Source organism: Nyctereutes procyonoides, unplaced genomic scaffold (genome assembly GCF_905146905.1).
Source record: "Nyctereutes procyonoides isolate TBG_1078 unplaced genomic scaffold, NYPRO_anot_genome, whole genome shotgun sequence".
In the NCBI taxonomy this organism is placed as follows: Eukaryota; Metazoa; Chordata; class Mammalia; order Carnivora; family Canidae; genus Nyctereutes; species Nyctereutes procyonoides.
The window spans coordinates 49693458-49719151 of NW_026575146.1; the positions used below are offsets into that span (position 1 = coordinate 49693458).

The 25694-nt window shown below is 38.1% G+C and overlaps 1 protein-coding gene across 4 annotated transcripts in view; it reads left to right on the top strand.

Moving 5' to 3' along the window:
* The window catches only part of CARNMT1 (carnosine N-methyltransferase 1), a 41222-nt gene extending 18483 nt beyond the window's left edge, over positions 1 to 22739 (top strand). For all 4 annotated transcript variants that reach the window (XM_055310513.1, XM_055310516.1, XM_055310514.1 and 1 more), the window contains 5 exons: positions 7447 to 7587; positions 8513 to 8691; positions 11293 to 11406; positions 19298 to 19401; positions 20088 to 22739. In XM_055310513.1, coding sequence (XP_055166488.1) covers positions 7447 to 7587; positions 8513 to 8691; positions 11293 to 11406; positions 19298 to 19401; positions 20088 to 20189 — 640 coding nt within the window. In that variant the 3' untranslated portion in view covers positions 20190 to 22739. The remainder of the gene's footprint in view (positions 1 to 7446; positions 7588 to 8512; positions 8692 to 11292; positions 11407 to 19297; positions 19402 to 20087) is intronic.
* Positions 22740 to 25694: the final 2955 nt, after the last annotated feature.

Genomic DNA, 25694 nt, shown 5'->3' on the forward strand with positions numbered 1-25694 from the left:
GGATGTATTGTATTGTAGGATGTTTCTAGTTGGTTCTCTCTGTCATGCATATATCCAGTGCTCTAAAAATAATCAATAATAGTTGAATAGTCTGTAAACATAAAGTCCAGATCTTTCTCAAAATTCAAAATATATCTGTTTTTGAAAAGTAGGTTATGAAGTAAGGCTCTTTACAATTGGAATGTACAAAGTTTGTGTATATTTGGAAGGCTGAATGCCAAATGCCCATGTTAACATCATTTCTAGCATTTTAAACATGATTTTGTTCAGATTCATTGAATCATGTATATTGCCATGGTGTCCAAACAGGATAACAATGTCCGCTATGCCAAAGGGCATGCCATTGTTAAAGGTACTTAGTGAACTGACACAGAGTATTATTTTACTGTTTTCTGTCTACTATTTTATTACCATCATTGCTACTGACAGAATGTTGGCTGATGAGAAAAGAATGAACTAACTCTTGATGATTTTAATAGGTTATTTTATTTTTTAAAGATTTATTTATTTATTGAGAGAGAGAGAGAGAGCATACAAAGGGAGAGGGAGAAGCAGCCAGATGCAGGGCTTGGTGAGCCGAAGGCAGATGCTCAACCAACTGAGCCACCCTGGCGCCCCCCCTAAAAGGTTATTTTAAAATAAAAGAATAATTTTTTCAATTAGTTAAAACATACCATAGTGCTCAAAAATTTTAAAACTTCACAGAATTTAAAGTCTCTTTGGCATAACTTTTACCCAGCCACTCATTTCCCTTCCCTGAAAATAATCAATGTTATCAGAGTAGATAGATAACCTTTAAATGAAGTGTGCCAAAATATCTGTCAAACTTTGTTTTTGTGCCATTCTTGGACCAAGTGGAAAAATTTCATTATCTCTTACTATGTCATTTGTTTTGCTTAATTAATTTAGATTGATTTTCTTACAGTTAATAAGATGAGCTATCAAAAAACCTTAAAGAAATAAAGTTAATAAAACAAAGTCCATATCCATGTTAAAGTCATAATTTTGCCATAAAAAAGTAAACCCCTAGTCCTGAAAAAAGGACATTAATTACAGCCCTTCAGTATCCAGATTGATTCTTAGGTAAATCCTGGTCAGCTGGGTCATATAAATTTCCAGGATCCTGTTTATGCCACAGCAAGCACATGAGAATTTGATGTCTTTATACTTCAGACTAGATTTGACTCAAATTTATGTCAGCTTTTGTTCGTCCTTTTTGAAATTTCAGTGAAGGCCTTTTCTAACCAAGCTGCGTATTAGTATACTTAAGTATGCATAGAATTAACTATACCTGTGAGCATTAAAATATTTTTTTCCTGTGAAAACACACTGTTTTGTTAGTTTGTCCAGTTTATCTCTGTTTAGAGTTTATTATTATTTTTTTAAGTAGGCTCCACACCCAGTGTGGGGTTTGAACTCACAATCCTGAGATCAAGAATCAGATACTGTACTGACTGAACCACTCACACCCACAAGCAGCTTTGAAGTCACAGATTCACATTGTATTGGGGTCTATTTGTTAATAAAGAAAATGTTTTTTCAATTGTGCTGAATGCCAACCATTTTGGTAGTTGGTAGCCTCTAGTCTGGAGTTTTAAATAGATTTGGACTGTACTTTAGTGAGCAGTTGCTCATTGAAATTAACAATGTAATTTTTCTTGAAGTATGAGCTCAGAATTTAAACCTTTTTCTCAAGTATAGAACATAAGCACAGTAACCTTTCATGTCATGGTTTGAACAGTAATTGAGAGTTTCAAGTTTTCAAGTGACTTAATTATGTTATCATTTGAATTTAAGAATTTTGTGTGATCGAGGATCCCTGAGTGGCTCAAGCGGTTTAACGCCTGCATTTGGCCCCAGGCGCAATCCTGGAGACCCGGGATCGAGTCCCGCATCGGGCTCCCCGCATGGAGCCTGCTTCTCCCTCCTCCAGTGTCTCTGCCTCTCTCTCTCTCCTCTCTCTCTCTCTGTCTGTCATGAATAAATAAATAAATAAATCTTTAAAAAAAATTTTTGTGTATGTGTGTGATCAAGTTTATAGTTGCTAAGGAAAGAGATTCTTGAGTCCCACCTGAAATGAAAAATCACAGCTGTGTGGAACCATATTCTTTTGTGAATACTGAAAACTGTTGGACTGTATTTTTATATCTTAATTTCACTAACCCACCCTATTTTAGAAGAAAATGAAGTGATACTTTGCATGTGGGAGAAATCTATTGTCTTTGCATTTCACTCCAAAAAGATACAGATATACTATTGACTAGATGAATGTATTATTTCTTTAATATGGTTGGTCATTAGGGAAATATATGGTGAACTTTAAAGAAGCATTTTTTTCCTACTTACATTAAATTATATAAATCATAATTTATGAAAGGATTCTCTTAGCTAAAGAAACCATTTAAAAAGAGAAAATGGAAGAAACGTAGTCTGCCAAATAATGCAAGAGTGGAGACTAAAAATTTAGATCTATCCCTCATCCTAAAAGTTCTCTTAGACCAAAGACAAATATTTATTTCAGGTCTTTCAAACAAGATCCCAAGCTCTTAAAGTTCAGGATTTCAAGTGCTTATAAATCTAGAGTAATAATAATTCAGTGGAAAAACAATTCAAGACTAATAATCCAGTAGAAAAATGTGTAAATAGTTCACAGAAAAAAATACAAGACCCCAATCTCATAAGAATATGCAAATGTGAAAACCACACTAAGATGACATATTTCACCTATTACTTTGCAAAGTTTAAAAGTTATATATCTTACTAAGGGTAGAGAGACATACAGCTTGCTGAAGGAAGAATAAATCAGTAAAATCTTATGGAGGGCAACTTGGTAGTATTTAACAAAATTTAAACGCATATCTTTTGACTCCTGGAATTCAATTTTGGTGAAGCTTTCTACAGATTCTTGCATTTGGAAGATCATTTATGCCAAGGATATTGTCTTTAACATTATAATAACAAAAGATTGGGAAAAAATCTAAATGTTCTTAATTAGTGGATTTTAATACATAATGGTACAGTCATGCAGTGGAATATTTATTCAGTCATAAAAGAGATTAAGGAGGGATCCCTGGGTGGCGCAGCGGTTTGGCGCCTGCCTTTGGCCCGGGGGGCGAACCTGGAGACCCGGGATCGAATCCCACGTCGGGCTCCCGGTGCATGGAGCCTGCTTCTCCCTCTGCCTGTGTCTCTGTCTCTCTCTCTCTCTCTCTGTGACTATTATAAATAAATAAAAATTAAAAAAAAAATAAATCTTTAAAAAAAAAAAAGAGATTAAGGAAACTGTATAAATGGGAAAGGTGTTTAAGATCCATTAGATCAGGGATGGCCAACTTAAAGGGACAGCTAGTAAATATTTTAGACTGTTCAGGGGGGACGCAGCCATAGACAATTTGTGTGCGTGACTATGTTCCAGTAAAACAAAAACAAGTGACAGGCCTGTGGGTCATAGAAAACTTGGTATATAAACTATAACAGAGGTATGAAGTGCTGAAATTACTGAGAAGTGAGTTCAAGCTTTGCCTGAGATATTTGGGAACGGCTTCAGAGATAAGGCAATAATTTAAACTGAGTTTCTGTGGGTATATAGCTCTAAAGATTAAGGTGAGAAAGTGTTTTTCTGGAATTGGTGAGAAGCTGTTTGCTACTGGGAGTTCTTTGTTGAGAGTGGATGAAGAGGTAAACTGGGATATTTTTGAAGGGGTCAGACACTAATGGAAGTTTTAACGAATTTTCTACTTTGAATAAAAAATATTTCAACACCTAGCTCTTAAACCTTGAAATTTTGCCATAGCTACTTCAGGGTCTTGTTTTGTTTGTGTGTGGATTTTTTGGTATATTTTTTAAAAGAAAGATTGCAGATACAGTTGAAACTATGCCCTGTAAACCACACTGAGTATATATTCTTCTTCTCTCTTTCCAGAGGTAACAACTAATATGAAGTTGTTACTCTAATCTTACTTTTCCATAATAACTACATGTTTATATACCTTTAAGCAAAACATTTTATTCTTTATATTGTGGAAGTTCATAGAGTGGATTGTGTCATTTTACAATTGGCTTTTGCTCAAAATTATATTTTTACTATTTCTCTCTGTGGATCAGCACTGGTCAATAGAAATATAACACAGGCCATATATGTCATTTTAAATTTTCTAGCAGCTACATAAAAAGCCACAGATAAAACCAATATACTTTAATAAGACAGTTTATCAGAAATATTATTTCAGCATATAATCAGTATGTGAGATTATTAATGAGGTATTTTACATTGTTTTTTTTATACTGAAATCTGGCATCTGTTTTACACTAGCAACACGTTGGACTAGCCACATTTTAAGTGTTCAGTAGCTACAAGTGGTTAGTGATTTTTACTGTATTGAACAGAGAACTGGGATTCAAACAGAACCGAATGCTTCTAGTGCTTTAAAGTGTATACACTGCTAAACGCCAACGGTCAGCTAAGTGTCAGCATGTTGACACATGAGAAGTATTTTGTGTGTTGGAACTTGCTAATCTGCAGCTGCAACACAAAAATCATTCTGTGTCCGATAAAGGAGACTTCTCAGGAACAACATTTACTGTGGGTATTAGTTGGAGCACAAAACACAGTACAAGCAGGATCCACGGCTTCTTTACATTCTGTGTAGGTACACTCTCTTCATTTTTGCTTGTATGGGATAAACTGTTGAAATTTTTCCTGCTGTTATCAGGGGTATCACATTTGTAACAAATATAATGCTTCTGCATAGTTGGACCTTAATAACTAGGTAAACTATTATGCTTACTCATTTCCCCTTAGAATCGCTAGCAGCACCATTTGATTATTGAGTGCCATATTATAATGCCTCTATTCCTGGTTTTCTAAGTTTCAGTCAAGTATAAAGTCACGTCACCCTAATGGTCTGTATGTAGACTTTATTTCCCTTATTTTGCACAGAAATACCTTCATAGAAATGCCCTAGAGTTGATATGGAGTCATAGCAGGAACTCCCTTTTAAAATGCTTTAGTTTTATACATATTCATTGCTTGATTTTTAAAATCTTTTTTTTTTTCAGTTCTCTGGTGTTTGTTTTAATGTATCTCCTTTTGTATGCCCTGAGAAATCCTTTTGTCATACTATAGATAATTGATCTATCATAATCTTTGCGAACTTTTAATCTAGGGTCTTTTTTTTTTTTTTAAATCTAGGGTCTTAATACAGTCTGCATTCCCTGGCTTGAGGACAGCCTTTTAGTAGCAGTTTTATACAGCACTTCCTGCCACAAGGTGGGGTTAGAGAGTTCTGTGGGCCTGTTTAGATTTGGAGAATTTGATCTTAGGGGTCATAAAGTTACTTTCCATAAGTTGACAAAATAACTGTCAATACTATTATTAACACAGCTTTCCCTTAGGGTTAGCATGTTTTCTAATTTCTTCTTGGTAGGTTTTTCTCAGCTCATCAGCCATCCAGACAATATTAGTGATTATTTATATAGCAACTTAAATACTCTTCTATGAATTTACTTTCAAATCCAGTTACTTTTGTTGCATTATGTTGCCTTTTTTTTTTTTTTCCTTAATCTAAGGTGAGAACAGCCGCTTGGGAAAAATGCATGTTTTGATTGGGCAGATGGGAACTGAGAAAAGAAAAGAGGTAATTCTGGGAGAGTATGGGTTTTGGTGGGTCTGATAGGGAGTGGAAAAAGAGAGAGAAGCTTGGGTGGGGTGCCACAGTAGTAGGTCTGTCATACAAAGGGTAGCATAGAGTTCTGCGACCAGTAGTTTTTCAAATTCTAATACTGAAAATATATATATGCTTCTGTGCTTGTTAGATAACTGATACTGGTAGGTCTAAACCACATGAGAGGATGTTACCCATTTTCTTCATTAGGAATTTAATCAGTTATATCAGTTAAAAATTAAAGTGTTTGCAGACAGACATTGTGTGTAATCTGAAATGAGAAAACATTTTGTTTTATTTTGGTGAAAACTTATATGGCAGCTTGGCATCAGTTTGCTTATATCAAGTATTAAAGAATGTCGCCTAATCCTAATAAGCCTATTTATCAGAAATCATTTTTAACAAATTTTGATTTATGCTTTATTGTATATATAAAATTCAACAGTTAAACTAAATAGACTTTGTTAAAGTTCTTATACAAATACATGTATATTTCAGACTGGATGACCCGGGACAAGTTCCCATGTTACTATATTCATAGACTGAATTTTCAAAAGCCTGGGATGCCTGAGTGGCTTGGTGGTTGGGCATCTGCCTTTGGCTCGGGGCATGATCCCGAGGTTTCAGGATCGTATCCCGCATCGGGCTCTTTGCATGGAGCCTGCTTCTCCCTCTGCCTGTGTCTCTGACTCACTCTCTCTCTCTCTCTCTCTCATGAATAAATAAATAAAATATTTAAACACACACACACACACACACACACACACACACACAAAAGTCCGACAGTTGTGTTTGTTTCTTTTTCATTTCAGAATGGGAAATGCAGAGATTACATTATGGGCCACTAATAAAAGGCCTGCTGCAGTTTGGAGCACACCAAACTTAAAGACCGTATAGTATAAAGATAGGAAAGAGAGAGGATTCTACATGGGGATAATTTGGACGTTGGATTTGACTTAGGAACTAAATTTGGAGAATGCAGATAATCTTAAAAATCTTTTTCATTGACATGATGACAGCTGATTATACACATTTGCCTTTAGTTTTCTATAAGAATATCATTTTGATTTCCTTAGGGTTATATTGATTGGCTGGAATTCCTGATAAAGTCCCTTGCTTTGCTAAGGTTTTTAGCTGTTTGGAAATGGATGGTGGATCTTACAGTGAAGGGAATTTGTGACTGTCGTGTGATGCTAATAAGTGAAGAGCAGTCTTGTGAGCCTGTTGTTTGGCGTGATGTACTTTTCATTATTTATGCTCAGTTAGAAGGCAATTCTTCATTTTCCCTCCCACCAAATTCTTTTGCCAGTTAAAAAATATAGGACCTTAAAGATGTAACTAAAACATTAAAATCTACATATATTTTCATCTATTTAGTCACACAAACCATTGTATTAGTTACAGAATTTAGAAATAATGTTTTGTTTCACTGTCTTATAAAATAACTATGTTCAATCTTTGTGTATTGGGATCCCTTTGGGATAATTTTTCTTGAGATAGTTGTACAAGTGACAGCTACTTTAGGAGTATGAGTGTCTTCATAAGTCTTATTTAGGGCGTAAACCCTCATATGATATTTGAACTTACGATAATTCCTCACACCTTTATTTTTTCATTTATATTTAGAAGTATTTCTCTCAATTTTAAGAAGTCAGTCTTGAGTGAGCTTATTCTTACTGAATATCTAAGTTTTTAGTTGTTAATGTGGATTTTGTGTTTTTTTTTTTTCTTTCTTTCTTTCTTTCTTTGAGGGGTTGGACATAATTGCCTTATTTCATTTCAGGGATCCTTCTAAAGTAAATATTCTGGTACCTGGTGCTGGACTAGGAAGACTGGCCTGGGAAATAGCTATGCTAGGTTATGCTTGTCAAGGAAATGAATGGAGTTTTTTTATGCTCTTTTCTTCCAACTTTGTACTCAACAGGTATTTAATTTACTTTTTGCTGGAAATAGTGATTTCTCAGAATCAGATTGACTTAACCTATTTTTGAACAATTCTGAATTTGAAGATAAATATATAGTGTTTAATGATGATATGTATCATAAGTGTTTCTTATATTAAAATCAAGTTGCTTATACAAATTACCACTTTTAATCAGTTCTTAACACTGAAACAGGATGGATAAGTGACTTTTTAGAAAATGATGGGACGTCCCACGAAACTGGAATGCTCCCTGTGCAGAATTTCAAGACTGTGCATGATCCAGGAAGCAGTATTTTCTCATTATTTCTTAAACTTCTTCACCCTTTTGTTTCTTTAGTAGAATAAGAGTTCAGTGTAGCAATCGTTACTTTTCCTTTAATCAGATTCTTATAAAATGGCCAAGTATGCTCCTATGACTGAGTTGGAAACCTCTCTCAGAATTTCTGTGGCCTTTAGAAAATAGTGGAAAAGAGTTGTTATTTTTAAAGCCAGAAGAGGTGCATTGGAAAACATAACTAGTTGTCTTGTTTAAATTATATGCTGTCCAGGATGGGTTAGGGAATGGTGAGAAGTTAAAATGGAGAATTAGAATAGTTGGGTAGCGTAGCAAACCCATACCACTTTTTTCAGGAAGGGTTGGCCTGTTTTTTACTTGAGTATGAGGTTTGGAAATACATTTTTTAAAATGTGAATGAACAACACACTTAGATCTCTGAATTTACTTTAGTTGTTTTTTTCCTGTTTTTTAATTCACGATTGGTTACTCATCTGCATGTAGATGTGCATTTTCAGATGATTGGTTGGGGTGTAGTAGTAACACTTTAAGTATAAGTAAATCTTCAATCAGATTAAGTTTTAGTATTTAAAGTAGATTTTCTTGATAAAACTTTTAGTTAACACTGAATTTTGTGCTCATATTTTGCAGATGTTCTGAAATTAATAAATATAAGCTTTATCCCTGGATCCATCAGTTTAGCAATAACCGGAGGTCAGCTGATCAGATTCGACCCATCTCTTTCCCCGATGTTGACCCCCACAGTCTTCCTCCTGGTTCTAACTTTTCCATGACTGCAGGAGATTTTCAGGAGATCTACTCAGAATGCAGTAAGTCCAAAACAAGCATTGAAAAGTTCTCTTTATTCTAAATTTAATGAGCTAAGTTTATACTAAGCCGAAGTATTGATTGTTCATTTTGATAGCAGAATAGAAGATTTACTTCAGTGACAAGTTAGGATATTTTCAAAATCTTGTCTAAGGTAATGATGGGAAATATAAAGAAGTATAACATCCCACAATTAAGAAATATAGCATCTGTTGGGTCTATTAATAAACGACAACATGTAAACAAATTCAGTGAGTAATGAATATGATAGAGATAAAAGTAGATTCGTGTGGGGAAGGAGAACTTTGTAGAAAGAAGGCTGTCACTTCAAGAATGGAGAGGCAGGGATCCCTAGGTGGCTCAGCGGTTTAGCGCCTGCCTCTGGCCCAGTGCGCGATCCTGGGGTCTCCGGATCAAGTCCCACGTCGGGCTCCCGGCATGGAGCCTGCTTCTCCCTCTGCCTGTGTCTCTGCCTCTCTCTCTCTCTCTCTCTCTCTCTCTCTCTCTCTCTATCATGAATAAATAAATAAAATCTTAAAAAAAAAAAAAAAAGAATGAGGAGGCAGAGTTAGGAAGGTAGGAATGAATGAGGCAATCGGGGATGGTGGGACAGCATGACTGGAAGGGAAAGAGAGCTTGCTTTGGTAGTTTAATGGAAGATATGCCTAGAAAGGGAGATTGGTTCCAGATTGTGGGAGACCTTTATAATCAGGCCATGAAATTGGAACTTCACCTTGGCAAACAAAGTTTGAGCTAGCATTAGAGAAAGGGAGATGGTAATGGAGAGAGGGTTTGGTGTGGGGGGTGGGGAAGTGGCAGTAAAAGGAAGAAGAAAAATAGTATACTGAGAGGTCAGCAAGATCATTCATTCAACAAATACTTATTTCAGCCCCTGAGAAGTCCCAGGTATGTTCTAGGCACGAGAAAGAGAGCAGTGAGTAAAGCAAAGTTCTGTACACGGGGATTTGTATTCCAGTAAGGACAGGGAGCAAGAACAAATTTAATATTGTGAGGAAGAATACTAAGGCAGGGTAATAGGGACACAGAGGGATTGGGAAGAGGCTGTTGTATTTATAGAGTTATCAGGGAAGGCTAAGCAGAACTTTTTAAAAATGTTGAGCAGAGGAATGCCTGGGTGGCTCAGTTGGCTGAGCATTTTTCTTCGGCTCAGGTCATGATCCTGGGGGTCCTGGGATCGAATCCTGCTTCTCCCTCTGCCTGTGTCTCTGCCGCTCTCTCTCTGTCTCTCATGAATAAATAAAAATATCTTTAAAAAAAAAATGTTGAGGGCAGCCCAGGTGGCTCAGCAGTTTAGTGCCGCCTTCAGCCCAGGGCGTGATCCTGGAGACCCGGGATTGAGTCCCGTGTCAGGCTCCCTGCGTGGTGCCTGCTTCTCCCTCTGCCTGTGTCTCTGCCTGTTTCTCTCTCTCTCTCTCTGTCTCACATGAATGAATAAATAAATAAAAGTCTTTAAAAAAAATGTTGAGCAGAGAACCTTGAAAAAGTGAAGAGGCAAACCATTCGATATTTGGAGGGAAGTGTTGCAGACAGAAGGAATGGTGAGGGAAGAAGGATTTGGGTGGGGAAGGTGCTTGTTCTGCTCAAGCAAAAGCAAGAGGCTACTTTGGTGTAGTGAGCAGCAGGCACAGTGGTGGGAGAGATTGGGGAGGGTTGCTGAGGCCAACTTCAATTAGAGAGGTAGGACGCCATTGGAGGGACTGGGCAGGGGAGTAACACAATAGTCAAGTTTTTCTTTATCTTTTCCTGAACTCTGACATTGGGATAACCTGTATTCTGAAGGTAGAGAGAGAGAGAGAGAGAGAGAGAGATGGAAAATGTTAGGGGTTGGAGATAGGTTAGAGAACAAGTTCTCGAAAGAGAGGTGACATAATGGAAAGCATCACTTGGGTGAGTACAGGTGATCTTGTTCTGTAGCAGGGCTTGAGAGAGCAGATGGTGAAGGTCATCCTTGGTTGGATCAGTGCCTTTATGGCCCTGAAATTTGTGGACTTCAGCCTCTGCCTGTGTGCTGGGGCATGGTCTCCACGAGGCACTGTTCTCTCTTGGGATCCCTTGCTCTGCTTCTGACTGCCTCCTCCCCGTTTCACTGGCGACTATCCGAAGTCCTGGTGGAGAGTTTAAATATTGTTATGCCATTTGTTTCTTGCTTGGCAACAAGTGCATACAGCCTTTTTTGTAACTTGCCAGAATTAGTGGTTAACACCAATTACATCACAGTTTAAAATTCAAATGACTGTTACTTCATCTTAACCTATTTGAAAGGAAGACTAGACATTGAGTAGATTATAAACAAAACTCTTACAAGTACCATTTGATAAAGATACATAGTTACATAGGCTATCAAAAATGGTTTCCAAGTTAATTATCAAATTATCAGTAAAAACTTTCATGAATTGTGAAGTATCTCATAAATGATTGTTTGGTTATCCTAACTACAGTGTTGATTGGAAGAGTTTAGCTACTGTATTCCTCCAGTTAAATGAAATATTCATAATCTGTAAGAGGTAGCTGGTACATTTGTAGAAGTAATTAAAAGAAAAGGCAGCATAACATAATGTAATAATGTGGTTTTCCTCAAATAGATACCTGGGACTGTATTGCTACCTGTTTCTTCATAGACACAGCTCACAATGTAATTGATTATATTGATACGATATGGAAAATTCTCAAGCCAGGTGGAATTTGGATAAATCTAGGTAAGTTCTTTGGTGTTTATTAGAATCTCATATGTTAATCTGAGTACTTACAGCTATTCTCTGATAACTTTGTAGTACCAAATGTTCACGAAGGTTGTAGTTATGTTGTGTAAGTTCCTTTAGACTGTATCCCTGTTAGTATGTAGTTCCTCTGAGAGCAGTGGAAGCCCCAAGAATTGTGTGTTCTTAGTAGATCATTCTCATAGCAGTCATAATTAATCTGATGGCAATCCTTCTCTCATCTTCCACCACCCACCTCTCCATCAAGACTGCAACCTGTTGTGTTCTTTTTTTCCTTCTATAATGAAACATTGGAAAGAAAGCACTTACCTCTCCCATAGAAACTTCCTCCTCTATACATATGCTTAGTGGGAAAAGACTAGGTATGGTGACTTTCAGCACTACCTTAGTTTAAGGAAGAGAGTCATTTCATTTATGCAGAAATCTTTTTACTGCATCCTACTGCTAGGTGATGAATATTCCTATCCAGGATCTAGAGGAAGTTGCCAGTTTTACCCTCCTCTTCTAAAATAAAGGGAGACTAATGATAACATTAAGGTAAATATACTTTTCTAGTGAGATGTATAATCCATGTTAAGAAAGACATCATGGCTAGAATATAAACATTTTCAGGATCTGGGTTATTACACTACATAAGAGGACGGACAATACATTGTGTGTGAGTCCATGGCTTTAGGATTGGCCTAGTTCTGTTGTTGTTCTGCCTTGTGCTCTTTTTTTAATGATTGGACTTTACCACAGATTTTGCCATTAGGACTAAGACTAGAGAGAGAAGTAGGTCTTTCCAAACTTCTCTTTAGAATTTCATGGGACATGGGATGCCTGAGTGGTGGCTCAGCGGTTGGGCACTTGCCTTCAGCTCAGGTTGTGATCCCAGGGTCCGGGATTGAGTCCCACATTGGGCTCTCTGTGAGGAGCCTGCTTCTCCCTCTGCCTGTGTCTCTACCTCTCTCTCTCTCTGTTTGTGTCTCTCATGAATAAATAAATAAATAAATAAATCTTAAAAAAAAAAAAAAAGAATTTCATGGGACAGACGAGAATGGCTGTAAAATGTAACCATAATTTGAAACAGTTATCCCAAACCTTAGGTCCTCTTTCAAAGTAGTCACTTCTCTAAAATAAATTTCTTTGAAAATTTCCCAAGGAATGATTGAAATGTGATACAGTTGAGCCTTGAACAATGTGGGCCTTAGGGATGCTGACCCCTTGCACAATCAGAAATCTGCATGTAACATTTGACTCCCCAAAACAACTACTGATAGCCTGCTGTTGGCCAGAAGCCTACTGATAACAGTTGGCTCGTATTTTGTATATTGCATGTATTATATACTATATTTTTACAGTAAAGTAAGATAAAGAATGTTAAGAAAATCGTAAGAGAAAATACATTGGCAATACTGTGCTGTATTTATCAACAAAATAAAACGTGGAGAAGTGGCCCTGTGCAGTTCAAACCTGTGTTGTTCATAGGTCAACTGTATTACCACCATGGGTGAGCAAATAACCTTATTTAATCTCAAAACAACCCTATGTTGAAATGGTACTTCCACTGTTTTATAGTTGAAGAATCGGAGTCTTGCTTTAAGTAACTCGCAGTGGGGTCCTCGAACTTTATATATATGGCAGAGGCAGGCTCACAGCCCAGAGCCAACCCCTTGAATGTCTAACCAGCTAGTTCTGTAGCTGGGGTCAGTTTATAACATAGCATTAACAGGTCATGTTAAATTATGTGAGTAATATTTTTGACCCCAGTTACTGATTTTGGTAAGGTTTCTTGTATTTCCAAAGCGTTAACTTTCACAGAAACAGCTTTTGTTTCCTTTTTTTTTTTTTTTTTAAGATTCTATTTATTTATTCATGAAAGAGAGAGAGAGAGAATGAGAGAGAGACAGAGACACAAGCAGAGGGAGAAGCAGGCTCCCTGTGGAGACCCTGATGCAGAAGTTGATCCTGGGACCCTGGGATCACAATCTGAGCCAAAGGCAGACACTCAACCACTGAGACACCCAGGTGTCCCCAGAAACAACTTTTCTGTTTGAACTTTTATTTTAATAGGTTTATTAATATTTTCTTATGTAACAGGAATCATAACTGCCTGGAACAAATAAAATTTGCTCTCCATAAGCACACTGTTTGATAAGAGCAGACATGCTGGGCCACACTACATAGGTCAGAGGGGAGATCAATTAGGAGAGCTTCTGTTCTTCATACCACAGAGTTCCAAAACAATCCTGAGCATTGGAATAATGGAGAAGCTTGGTCCTTAAAAATAGTTACTCAGTAGGTTAGTACTTTCCAAATAAAATTCTTTATATATGTAAGCTGAAGAATGTAAAAAATAATGATTATCTCATAGTGAATTTCCCCTTAATTGGCATGTTCTGGGTATCTGTTCAGAAGAATGTTCTCACTTTTCATGCCCTTTGCTCACTCATCTTTACCACATGTAATTCCTACCCTGACTCCACCTAGTCTTTCATTTCCCAATCTGTGTATCTGGTCCAGATATCTTTGTTACATTCCAAACCAACTTGGATACTTTAGAATCCAAGAAAAACTCCTGTCTTTTCTGATCTTAGCATATTCCCCCAACCAGAAAACTGTATATCCTCCTTTATTCCTCTTCTTCCTCACCACCTGCGCCCAGTCAGTCCACAAGATGTGTCTCCTAAAGCTTCTCAATAGGTCTTGAATTTCTTCCTATCCCATGGTTTCTTAAGGCGGTACCATTGGCATCTGGGGGTGAATGGTTCTTCCCTGGCCCTCCCCAGTTATGACAGAAACACCCCCGTTGAGAACCACTGTTCCAAGCTCATGCTAGTTCCTTAGTTCAAGCCTGCATCACTGCAGTAGTTTCATCAGGGTACCCCCACCTTCAAGTTGTCTCCAGCCCTCCGTGCCTCTTTTATATCGCCCTCTGTATGTTACACAAGCATGATACTCCCAACACGTGAATCCATTCCCATCACGTTCCCTACATAAAATTCTGGCTTTCTGGATCACCGAAACTCTTAGGATTGTGCATAGTACCCTTTGCAGTCTTGTGTCTTTTTTTTCTTCCACCCTGGCCCCGACTACAGGTGCCAGTCCTCTGACCTAGAAGGTCCTTTCTCTGTTGCCTCTGTTCTCACATTGGCTCTTTCCTAGGTGCTCGTAGCACTCAGCTGAGGTGATCCTTTCAGGTTGCAGTAAATATTTGTTGTATTCCTCTTTTATATTATCACAGAATCTGTGAGCATTTAACACAACACACTGTTGCCACCCATATGTTTGTTATTCTTGGTAGTCTCTGAGCTCAGTGGGGCCAGCAGCTAATCCTGTTTACCTCCCACAGAGGTAAGGCAATCAGTGGCTCTTGAGTGACTGTTCTGTGTATGAGTGCATTGTTTCAAAATTTGTAAGTGGAAACAAGTAATGTTAAGATGCCACAGTAGATTGGCTGCCAGGAGACATGACAAAGTGGCATTTATGTTGGTAAATTTCTAACATTACCACGGTTTTGACCTTAGCCTTGTGGGCCTGGAAGAATAATTTTATCTGTAAACTGAGAGTGCATCAACCCCTGGGGGATGATTTCACCCCAACCGTGCTGACATAAGACCGGCATGTCAGTATACTCCTAAAGAGTATAGCTGGTCCCTGCCAGCTATAATGGAATATCGAAAAACTACACTGGAAGTTAAATTATCATGAAGATAATTGTCTACATTCTGTGAAATCACAACTGGGATAACTGTTAATTTAGAAACCTCTTTAAGGGCAATCTGAAGTATTGTAATATTCCTCAGGTTAGGGAAAGCTAGTGAGCTTTTTAAGGGAACTATCTGCATGTGTCCTTTGGGAAAGGCTGTGATTTGGCAAAGTGTAGAGGAGTGCCTGTGTATCCTGTTCTTCAGTTTTTCATGGTGACCCTTAAACACATGTATATGTGATTTATTTTAAAATCTGTGTGTGGGTATACATATTCGTGCACTGATGCAGGCAGTTAGCAGAGGGAATCTTAATTTCATCTGGAAGTATAAACAGGTTAAAGTACTAAAATGAAAGACCTGCAGATTTTTCCTTCCTGTGTAGGGAAACACCCAGTTCTTCCCTGTGTGTCTCTTTTATTCCTCATACAAAACACTCACACTTCTGACACATCTGGTCACCAAATGTGGGCTTTTTTTCCTTCACAACAAGCAATTCTCTGTGACACCAGCTGGGTGCCCTGTAGTTTAACCACTTCCCATACTGTCTAGCTGGAGATAGTGTAAGATACCACAGATTAAGGGTTCAGTCTCACAGAACCCCCACCCCTCTACTTCAGACACTAGTCACAGATGGTCACCTGTGCTTCTGACCAGCTGTACGTCTATAGGCTGCAGATTGGAAGTTCTAACAACCCCCTCTTTGGGTTTGATTGCTAGAGTGGCTCACAGAACTTAGGGAAACACTTAGGTATACCATTTTATTCAAGGATACAGATGAACACCCAGATGGAAGAGATATGTAGAGCAGAGTATCTGGGAAGGGATGTGGAACTTCCATGCTCTGTCCAGGGGTTGCCACTGTCCCAGCACCGCCACATATTCACCATCCCAGGAGCTCTCTGAACTCCATGCTTTGGGGATTTGATGGAGGCTTCATCATGTAGGCATTACCAGTCATTCAATTTTTAAGCCCTTCTCCCTTCTCAAGAGAATTGTGGCGCAGGGCTGTAAATTCCAAGCTTCTAATCACCGCTTGGTCTTTTTGGTGATGAGCCCTTGTCCAGTAGCCACCCAGAAGCCCACTTACAGTTGTCTCATTAGAACAAAAGATGCTCCTGTCACCCAGGAAATTATGAGTTTCAGGATCCCTGTGTCAGGGGCCAGAGTCAGAGGCATAATATCTGAACAAAAGATGCTGCTCCTAGTGTTCTTACCACTTAGGAAATTACAAGGATTTCAGGAACTTTGTGCCAGAGACCAGTATGTATTTTTTTCTATTATCTCACAAGTCCCAAAGGAGATTCTTATAAAGTATAATGAGTCCTGTCAAATTTTAAAGTATTTTAAAGCTGAATATTTTTTGAAACATGAGAGGTTTTGTATAAAAGGTAGATAAGTGACACATTATCTCACACTGAGACCTTGTTATAGTTGTAAAAATAGAAAAAGGGTCTAAAACAATGACAGAATGGCAAGGAGGGAACCCTCCCTGTTCATCAGGGAACAACACAATGTAACAAGTTTTTCAGATGGGGTAGCTGGATAAGTTTTACAAAAAAAAACCCAATGAGAACAGAGCCGGTTGACCTGCAATAACCCTGGACAATGACTGGCTATGTGATGGACTTGGAATAATCCTGGAATAAGAGTGACTGTATGGGAAAGACAGAAGTTGAAGATTTATGTATAGGGACAAGTTGACCCTCATGTGACCAAGTAACCAAGATGCCTACCTTGGGCCCGTTCTAGTCCATGCTTAGGTAAAGACCAAAGTTTAATTTACTGGATAAAGTGAATGGGAAAGAAAATTTATCAGTCTGCTTGAAAAATGAGCCAGCAGTGACTGTCCTCCTACCCAACCTGCATTCCTGCACCCTCGATACATCCCTACTCAGCCTATTCAACTTTTTGCTGAGGTTTGAGTGCCAGCTCTTTTGTTTTGAACAGTTGCATGCCATGTTTCTTTAAGTGGGCAGTTTCGTATAGCTACCACAAGCTTTTTCCTAGTTAATGTGTAAGGTATCTTTTCCTAGATCTTAAATCTTTTCTGTATCTTTGTTTTAGATATGTCTTATCAACAGCATAGTTACATTTTGTTATCCAGTCTAACAATCACTGTCTCTTAACTGGAATTTTAGAGCCTTAAGGATATAAATGGTTTAAATTTACTTGTCCCAGATTTAGCAAGTGGGGCCCCCTTCTCCTGTGTTTGTCTGGTATATCTCTGTCGTGTTTGAACACCTCCTTTCTGGCATAACCAGGTGTACCAGGCTCTTCTTGTACTTTCTCTGCTAGGCCCTCAGATCAGCCATTTTTCCCCAGGGGTTCCTGGTTCTTTTTTAATATAGAATGGTATATACAAATGTTAGATTAATTACACTTGTAGAAGTGAAATATGCACAGAGTATTTGTCGAAGTATCTGTAATAGACTATAAAAAATACACAACTGTAATACAGGTTATCTTTGGGTGGTAAAATTTACAGATGCTTAACTGTACATTCACTGCTATGCTGGGCATTATTGTGGACTCACAAGAAACTGAACATGTGATCCTTTACTCATGTAGCTTGTAATCTAGTTTAAAAAATGCAGATTACATGAAAAATAATCAGGGAGCCATGCAAATGGTACATTTAATGAATTTTTAAACTAGGGTATATTAAGAGGGTGAGCAGTAGGGCTGGAAATTTGGATGGATTATATTAAAACTTGATTTCAGCAAGGTTTTGGAGCATGGCTAAAGCTTGAGTTAGAGAGTTGGAGCTTTCTAGGTGGAATACAACATGAGTAGAGGTACAGTATGACCGGACTATGTAAGAATCATTGGAGTTTTTATTTAGACATAATAAGACAATATGGCTGGAAGCTCTTAAAGTAATGGAGCAGGAACATCATATACTTTAGAGCTCCTGGACAAACTGCTATGAGGCTCTGCATGTTTATAAAAAGGCTTCAAAGGCTTTGCGATGGTCTAACACAGCAGGTGCTCAATAAATGGTAGTTATCATTGTTTTTACTAGTACTAATAAAACTAACAGGAAGTTAAGCTTGACAGAATAGTTTGATGGTAAGCCATTGTTGTCTTCTGAAAAGAGTACTAACATATATTCATAGCCATTTTTTTCTAGTAGTTTATGTTGAGTAAAAAAGAGGAAAGGAAGAAAAACGTTTTAACTCTTAGTATGTTCCACAGAGAGATTAGCCTTTTGGGAAGAAAAGCTGTCCTGTTGTTACTCTTATTTCCTGTGATTAGCACATTGTATGAGTGGTAGGGCTGGTGAGTTAGGCCCCAGATCTATAGTTAACCCAATGAAAGGTAAAGAAAAGATTGTTTAGATTAGTAGTGGAGCATAACTGTTGAATGATTGGGTTGCCTGGATGAGGCTGATGATGGAGGCAAAATGTGAGAGATTGAAAGATTGGAGACTTTGGTTTGAGTCAGATGGTAGGTAGTACCTTGGATATATGGAATGAAAGAATAGTAAAGGGGGAGTATCATTTTAAAAAGTTGTGATTGCTCTCGTTTACCTAACGCCTTCTATATGCTAGGTGTATTGGATGTTACCTCGGAATAAAGTCAAATTATATGGAGCAGAGCTGGTGACTTGTCCAGTGGCACAGTTAGTAACTGTTAGAGCTGGCATATGAGCTGTGCACTTAAGAAAAAAGCGAGCTCTGGTGTCACCTCTTCCTTTCAGCAAGCCTTGCCTATAACTTCCTCTATCCCTACACACTCTCTAGACCTAGGTTAGCTTGAGGGCCCTTGATAGCCAGTTTGTAGCTGCAGTTGTGCATTTATTTAAGGAATTATAATTACAGTATACCTTTGGAACTTAAGGACTTCACATCCTCTGATCCACTTGCTCCTTCAGTAACTTAAGAATTACAGGTGTAAGGCTCACGGTGTGGAGAATCACATTGCAATCCTGGTATACCAGAGGGTCTCAGCCCCCATAAGTGTAAGCCCAGCACTCGAATGTGGGGTGAAGTGCTGGGCTTACTGGGCCAGAGTTTCAGGGGTCTGGACACATGCCCTTGGCAGATGTAAAGGTTCTATTCTTTTCCTTTTGATGTTTGTTTCATCTATGACACATCTTATAATTCAACTTGGAGTTCTAACATAGCTAGTGCAAGTTTATATTTAAGTAATTCATTCATAATATCTTTAAACCGTAGGTCCTCTGCTGTACCACTTTGAAAATTTGGCAAATGAACTTTCCATAGAATTGAGCTATGAAGATATAAAAAATGTCGTTCTGCAGTATGGATTCCAGGTAGAGGTAAGGATGGAATGAAGTACTGCCACATTCTAACTTCCAGTGCTCTTAAACAGGAATAGTAATAATATAACAGTTCCTGACTTCACCTCTTTGTTCTCATCCATAAAGTAGAAATAATACTTAGCTTTTTGAATTATTAGGATTTGGCAGAATGTGTATGTAAATGGAAAACTGTAATCCCTGGTGTAATCAATCACCTTTCGGTACATGGTAGCTTACCATTATCACAAGATCAGCCTTTGCAGACTGATAGTTATTAGTAGACTGGCGTCTGGAAGAGTGGACGGAGGTGGGAGGGCAATGATATTGTCCCACTGTATTCCTGCAGGTGTTTCTGTAGTGCTCATTTTTTTAATCATGTGATTATAAGGTTTTATGATATTTTGACTTGTGTTTTAGTTGTGTTTATTTAGAACCATTCCATTCATTTGAAAAATAAACATATTTGTTTTTAAATATGAAGAGAAGCAATATATCAGAGTCATGTAGAGCTCTTATTAGTGATGTGACCATGAGCAATCTGTTCTTTGTAAAGTGGGATTACTAATAATGCCAATCTAAAGGGGATATTTGTATGTAATGAATGAACTAGTAAAAAGTATGTTTAAAATAGCATCTGTCACAGGTACTCAGTATTTGTGTTATCATGGTCATCATCATCATTATGATTATTGTTTGCATTCCAGGTGGAAAAAGAATCTGTCTTGTCAACATATACTGTGAATGATCTCTCCATGATGAAATACTACTATGAATGTGTCTTGTTTGTGGTCCGTAAACCACAGTAACGTTCTCAAGCAGTATCAGCAGGAAAAAAAGTTTGATAAGAGCAAATGCTGAAATAAACAACTCAAAATCAACTATATCCCGATGACAGGACACAACCTCAAATCAGTGGTGCCTTCTTATTCCTAACAAAATTTAGAAATAGCATCTATTTTCTTAATATGTCTATCGCTTTTTCAGAAATATACTATGCCATGCATATTTGTACTACAAAAGTAAAAATGGAGGAAATGTCTTCAAGTATACTTTTTCCTTGAAGCCCAGAATTGTCTTTCAGTAGAAAAAACTAAACTTTATCTCCAGTGGTCTTCACGAAGCTGTCTATTGCAAGTCTGCCATACTAATGACTACTAGTATTGAAGTCCCCAAAAATATGTTTTGTGTGCATTGCACATGTTATTTTTAGAAGAGTCTGAGGATCCTCTCACATTCAGCATCTGGAATTGGGACTTTTGTTTGCTCTGGACCTAAGCAATCCATACATAAAATGTGTCTATCCTTTTATCATTCAAATTATTTTCTTTTCTAGCTCAGCTAAACTTAGAGAAGCATCAGACATTTCATTTTTATGAAATGCTAAATTTAATAAGATCACAGGCCAGTCAAATGCATTCAAGCATTCAAGTAACTGAAAAATTAGTCTTTGGGGTACACTAAACTGAACATTATTTGAAAGCATACTCATCATGAATCAATCTGAAATGTATGAGATCTCAACACTTTTAGGTGAGGCACAAAAGCCTTTATTCAAGGTACTGCTCGGAAAATGGGGAAATAATAAGATCTGCCCATTTGAAATGTATGATTTTAAACTAGAAGTGAATACAGTCTGTCAGTGAATGTTTACAATAATGTCTTTTCTTTAAATTACCTGGATCACAAAAGCAAGCACTTTTTTTTCATTAACCTGTCATGATGGTATTAACCGTGGGGAAATTTAGAATATGAAATTCAGGGATGAATTACTGCCCATGGTCTGTGTCTTCAATATTGTAAGCAGCAGCCATTGATGTAATTTCAGATTAACACCAATTTTGTTCCCTGATAGCTGGAGTTAAAACAGTATATGCTGCTTTAAATTTCTACCTCTAGCAGATTTTTTTCTATTGGAGGGAGTTTTCCTTTGTATTTTTTTATGTTTATTATTTTGTTTCCAGTAGCTTGGAAAGCAGAGATGACTAATTTAATGTTTTAACCTTTTCTTGGGAAAAGGAAGTATTGTTGGATATTTTCACAGGTGATTATGATGGCATTAAATGACCTCTGTGGCAATTTGAATTAACTATATAAACTTAATCTCAATAATGTGCTATAGGATTAATGTCCTGTTCTAATAGGAAAACTTGTGAATCTTTAGGCCTTTTTTGTCAGTTATGTTGGGGGAGTCTGCGCAATTTGGCTTCTTACTAGTAGGAGCTTTGCTGTGTAAGGGAGCTCTTGTAGCCTTTGCTCCTGTTATGCAGTTAAAGGTCTCCATGAAGATTATCTGAATTGGCTAAATTTGTAGTGTTTTGAGTTACAAAAACAAACAAAAATCTATTTCTTTTTTGCGTGTCCCCCACCCCCATAGTATTCAGTTAGAATTCTCATTAACTCCCACGTGTACGAATTTGAAATTAATTGGTGGGGGGGGGGAGAAAACCCAAAATTTGTTTTTAAGAAAAAAAAAAACTTAAAAGGATCCTAAGTATTTAAAAAATTCATTGAAAGGAAAGGAATGCATGCTATTTTTGAGTCATGTAGAAAGGCTTTTTATTCACTGACTAGTATTCACTTTTTTACTTGTATCATAACAAATGATCTTGTTTTTCTCATAAAGGCAAAAATACATTGATAGCAGGGAGTTGGCTTTATTACTTAAAATTTTGGCTATCAGGTTTTATTCTTTAGTAATGTTACTTATATTTCTAAATTATACCTTACATTTTAGTTAATACTGAAATTGGCCACTTCATTTGTTTTTAATTTCTCATATCATGACTACTGTTTTTCAAATGTTCTACACAAATTTGCATCACTTTTTTTCTCATTGCTTTTGTAGTTAATATATTCTGAACTTGAAAATTGTGGTATCAATCAATAATAGAAGTGTCACTGGAGAATTTTTTATATTATGTGTAGTCCTAGCTACTAAAGTATGTAAGCCTTAAAGTTTTTTGTTCTTTTTCCTTATATTAGCTCTATATACAAATGTTTTCATTCATTTTCATAAAGCAGGAGGAGATAGGTCATTGTTCTTGCTTCTGCTTCCCCCCAGCCCCCACCCCCACCCTTTTCCATATTCTGAAGCGGTGCAGGTTAGGGTATTTTAATCAAGTGAGCAAGATGGGAAATGTAAAATATAAAGAGAAGCTGTCTAAATCACAGTATAAAATTATGAAGTTTGGGAACTGTAAAATGTACTGTATTTATATGTAATTCTCATTCTAAAAGTTGCCACAAAGGCTGAATTGGAAGCTTCATGTCTGCATGAAATTTCCTATATTTTTAATGTGTATGATGGACTTAATTTTTCTTGAATATTAAAGTCTGCCAATTGCTATGAAACAGTATTTGCTTGGTTGTTTCCATCTAAGTAGTAGTAACAGTGGATGTGGGAATTTTATTTTATTTTTTATTTTTTTAAAGATTTTATTTATTCATAGAGATGCACAGAGAGAGAGGCAGAGATACAGGCAAAGTGAGAAGCAGGCTCCATACAGGGAGCCCAATATGGGACTCGATCCCTGGTCCCGAGCGCGGATCACACCCTGGGCTGCAGGTGGCGCCAAACCGCTGCGCCACTGGGGCTGCCCGGTTGTGGGGATTTTAATTCATTGAACACATACTTTTAAATCCTTACACGAGCCTATTCTTATATGCTTCTAGAAAGTCAATAATAAGAGTACTTGGTCTTTGAGTATGTCAGGTCTTACACTAATTAATCTTGATCTTTGGTTTTGTCAAATAATAGAAAAATAATAGGAAATAAAAGGAAACCAGTACAAGAGAGCTCCAGGACCAGCCATTAGTAGCACAAACTACTGGACTTGCTACTTAGATAATCTGGGTTTGTTTTCCTGAACTATTGTTTGTGATCTCAGGCAAGATGGTTCTAAGTGTGTTTCCTCATCTGTAAGAGGATTGATACCACCTGTTTCAAACGGTTTTATGAGGTCATATGCTATTATGTGCAATATTATGTGAAAGCACCTGAGTAGACAATGTAATTTCCATCTATGTTGACTGCTGTATAGTGATAAAAAAAAAAAGATGAAGATTAGTAACAGGACCTTAGTTTTAATGTTATGGTTAAAAAAAAAAATCAGTGGAATCCTGGGGGTAAAAATCAAAGATGACAAGTATGTATGGATGGATTCTTGCATATTTAAAGTTTGGTGGGAATTGTAAAGAAATGAAATAGTAGGTAGTGGGAGAGAAGGCACAAGCAAAACTTAATGGAGGGGCCACTCACTTTTAGAAACATGATAGCATCTGCCTCTTACATGTTTATTTCTCTTCAATAGATACATAGAAGTAGAATCATTCAGCCAGTGTGTGTGTGCATTTTCATTCAAGTGGCCTTTCAAAAAAATGAACAATTTACACGCCACACTGTTTTGGAGTAACTCTGCATCTCTTCTCTGGCCAATACTGAATTTTGCTAAACTTGTCATTTCTGTCCATATAATAGGAAAAAGTATCTAATTTTAATATTCATTTCCTTATAAGGTTGAGCAATTTATGTAAGTGTAATGCTCAGAAAGAGGTATCTTTAGTCTGCCAGTCAGTAGGTTTTCAGCTGGCATACCAGACAGGTCATTGGCAACAATCCAAAGTTAGTAAAAATGTATGATACTGAACAACTGCAGCCCCTTGGGCCCTACTAGGTTTCAACTTAAAGAACCAGGGATCTAGGCCCAGGAATTCAGAGAATGTGAGTCCAGAGCCCCCATTAAACCAGCAGCTTTGCTGTAGGTGGTAAACTGGGGCATGAAGTTTACCCCTAAAAGAATAGCTGCCATTTTCTCGTAGCACCAAAAAGCTGCCTAGGGCCAGGCCAGCTACATTCCTGAATATGCTATTTGACTTGGAAGGCTTGTTGGGTCCTTGTCGCTGCTTTAGTCATCAAGTTCAAACTGACCCGCCTCCAAAGGAGAATGTCAAACCAAAGAGGCATTCAGTCTCAAAAGCACAGTCACAGATTAATAGTTTCCCTGTTTTGTACAAAGGTGTCTTTGGTGATTGTCAGGCATTTGTCCTACTGTCAAGTACCTGGCTGTGGCCTGTGAGAATTTAGGCAGCCAGCCATTAAGTCTTTGAAGCTGTGGTTTCTCCCTCCTGGAGTTCAATACCATTTCTGCTGGCCCACCCAGGAAGGGACAGTCCATGCAGTAGTCCTTGAATGTGACTTACTGGAAGGAAAAGTGCAGGCAAATAATACGTTAGATCCATTGTACATGTTTTGAATTGGCCCAAAGCGCCTCAGGTGAGAGGTTATTTTTGAGGTGTCTGACTCCTTGGTAAAAAAAATAAAAACTGATTTTTTTTTTTCCAGGCCTGAACATAGGTAATTACAAGGCTTTACCTGGCCGGCTCATGGAACAAAGCTGGCCTCCCTGTACCAGACCTGCTGCATAGCTAAGGTGCTGCAGTCTCTAGTGGGACTTATAATCAAGGGCTCAGGCTCTTGGTCATAGCTTCAGTCCTAGCCCTGTGCCTCCATTCAGAGCCGCTTTATCACAGGCTCTGGGGGAAGCCTTCCTCAGGCGCCTCTGCTGAGACCTGCTTAGAGGAAGGAGAGGGGTTAGCATGAAGGCACATTTCTGCACCTTGACTTGGTGCTTTTCCCATGCAGGCCCTCCTCCTCTTTCACCCCATCCTCCCCAGGTCTACAAGCCTGCAGGAGTTTTTCTGGAAATCCACCACGATGTCTGCAGATCCACCTGCCCCTTGACTGGGATAGTGGTCTGTGGTCCGTAGGAGACAGTGGAGCAGGGAGGAACCTATGGTTTTTCCAGTAGAGCCTCCTGCTTTTACTATTGAAGTGATCAGAGGTTGCACCTGTTATTTTCATTTTGGCTCCTTGTATCAACCTGCTATCCCAACACTTGGCAAATCAGCTCTCCTGGCTCAGGTGAGCCCCTAAAAATTTCTGCTTCCTTCCCACTGTGAGCGCTGTCCAAAACTATCAGTTGAATTCTTGTCTTTTTCCTCTATAGGATCATAGACCAAGAAGTTTAACAAGTACATCAGGAGCTACACCACAGCTGCAACAGACCAAGTGACCACAGCTGGGAGGCAGGGCAGGCTGGTCCGTGGAGACAGTGGGAGGAAGTGGTAGGAAGCTAACCCAATTTTCTCCATTGACCTCTGGCTCCTGAGTTTATGTGCCCGAGCACTGCTGCCACTTCCTCCCCGTGCTTGCAGCATCCAGTGAGTGCCCAGCCCCCAGGGCCCTTTACTCTCTGCTCATGCACATGCCATTGTGCTCTCCGGCCCACAGTCTTCTAGCTTTGGCCACTCTG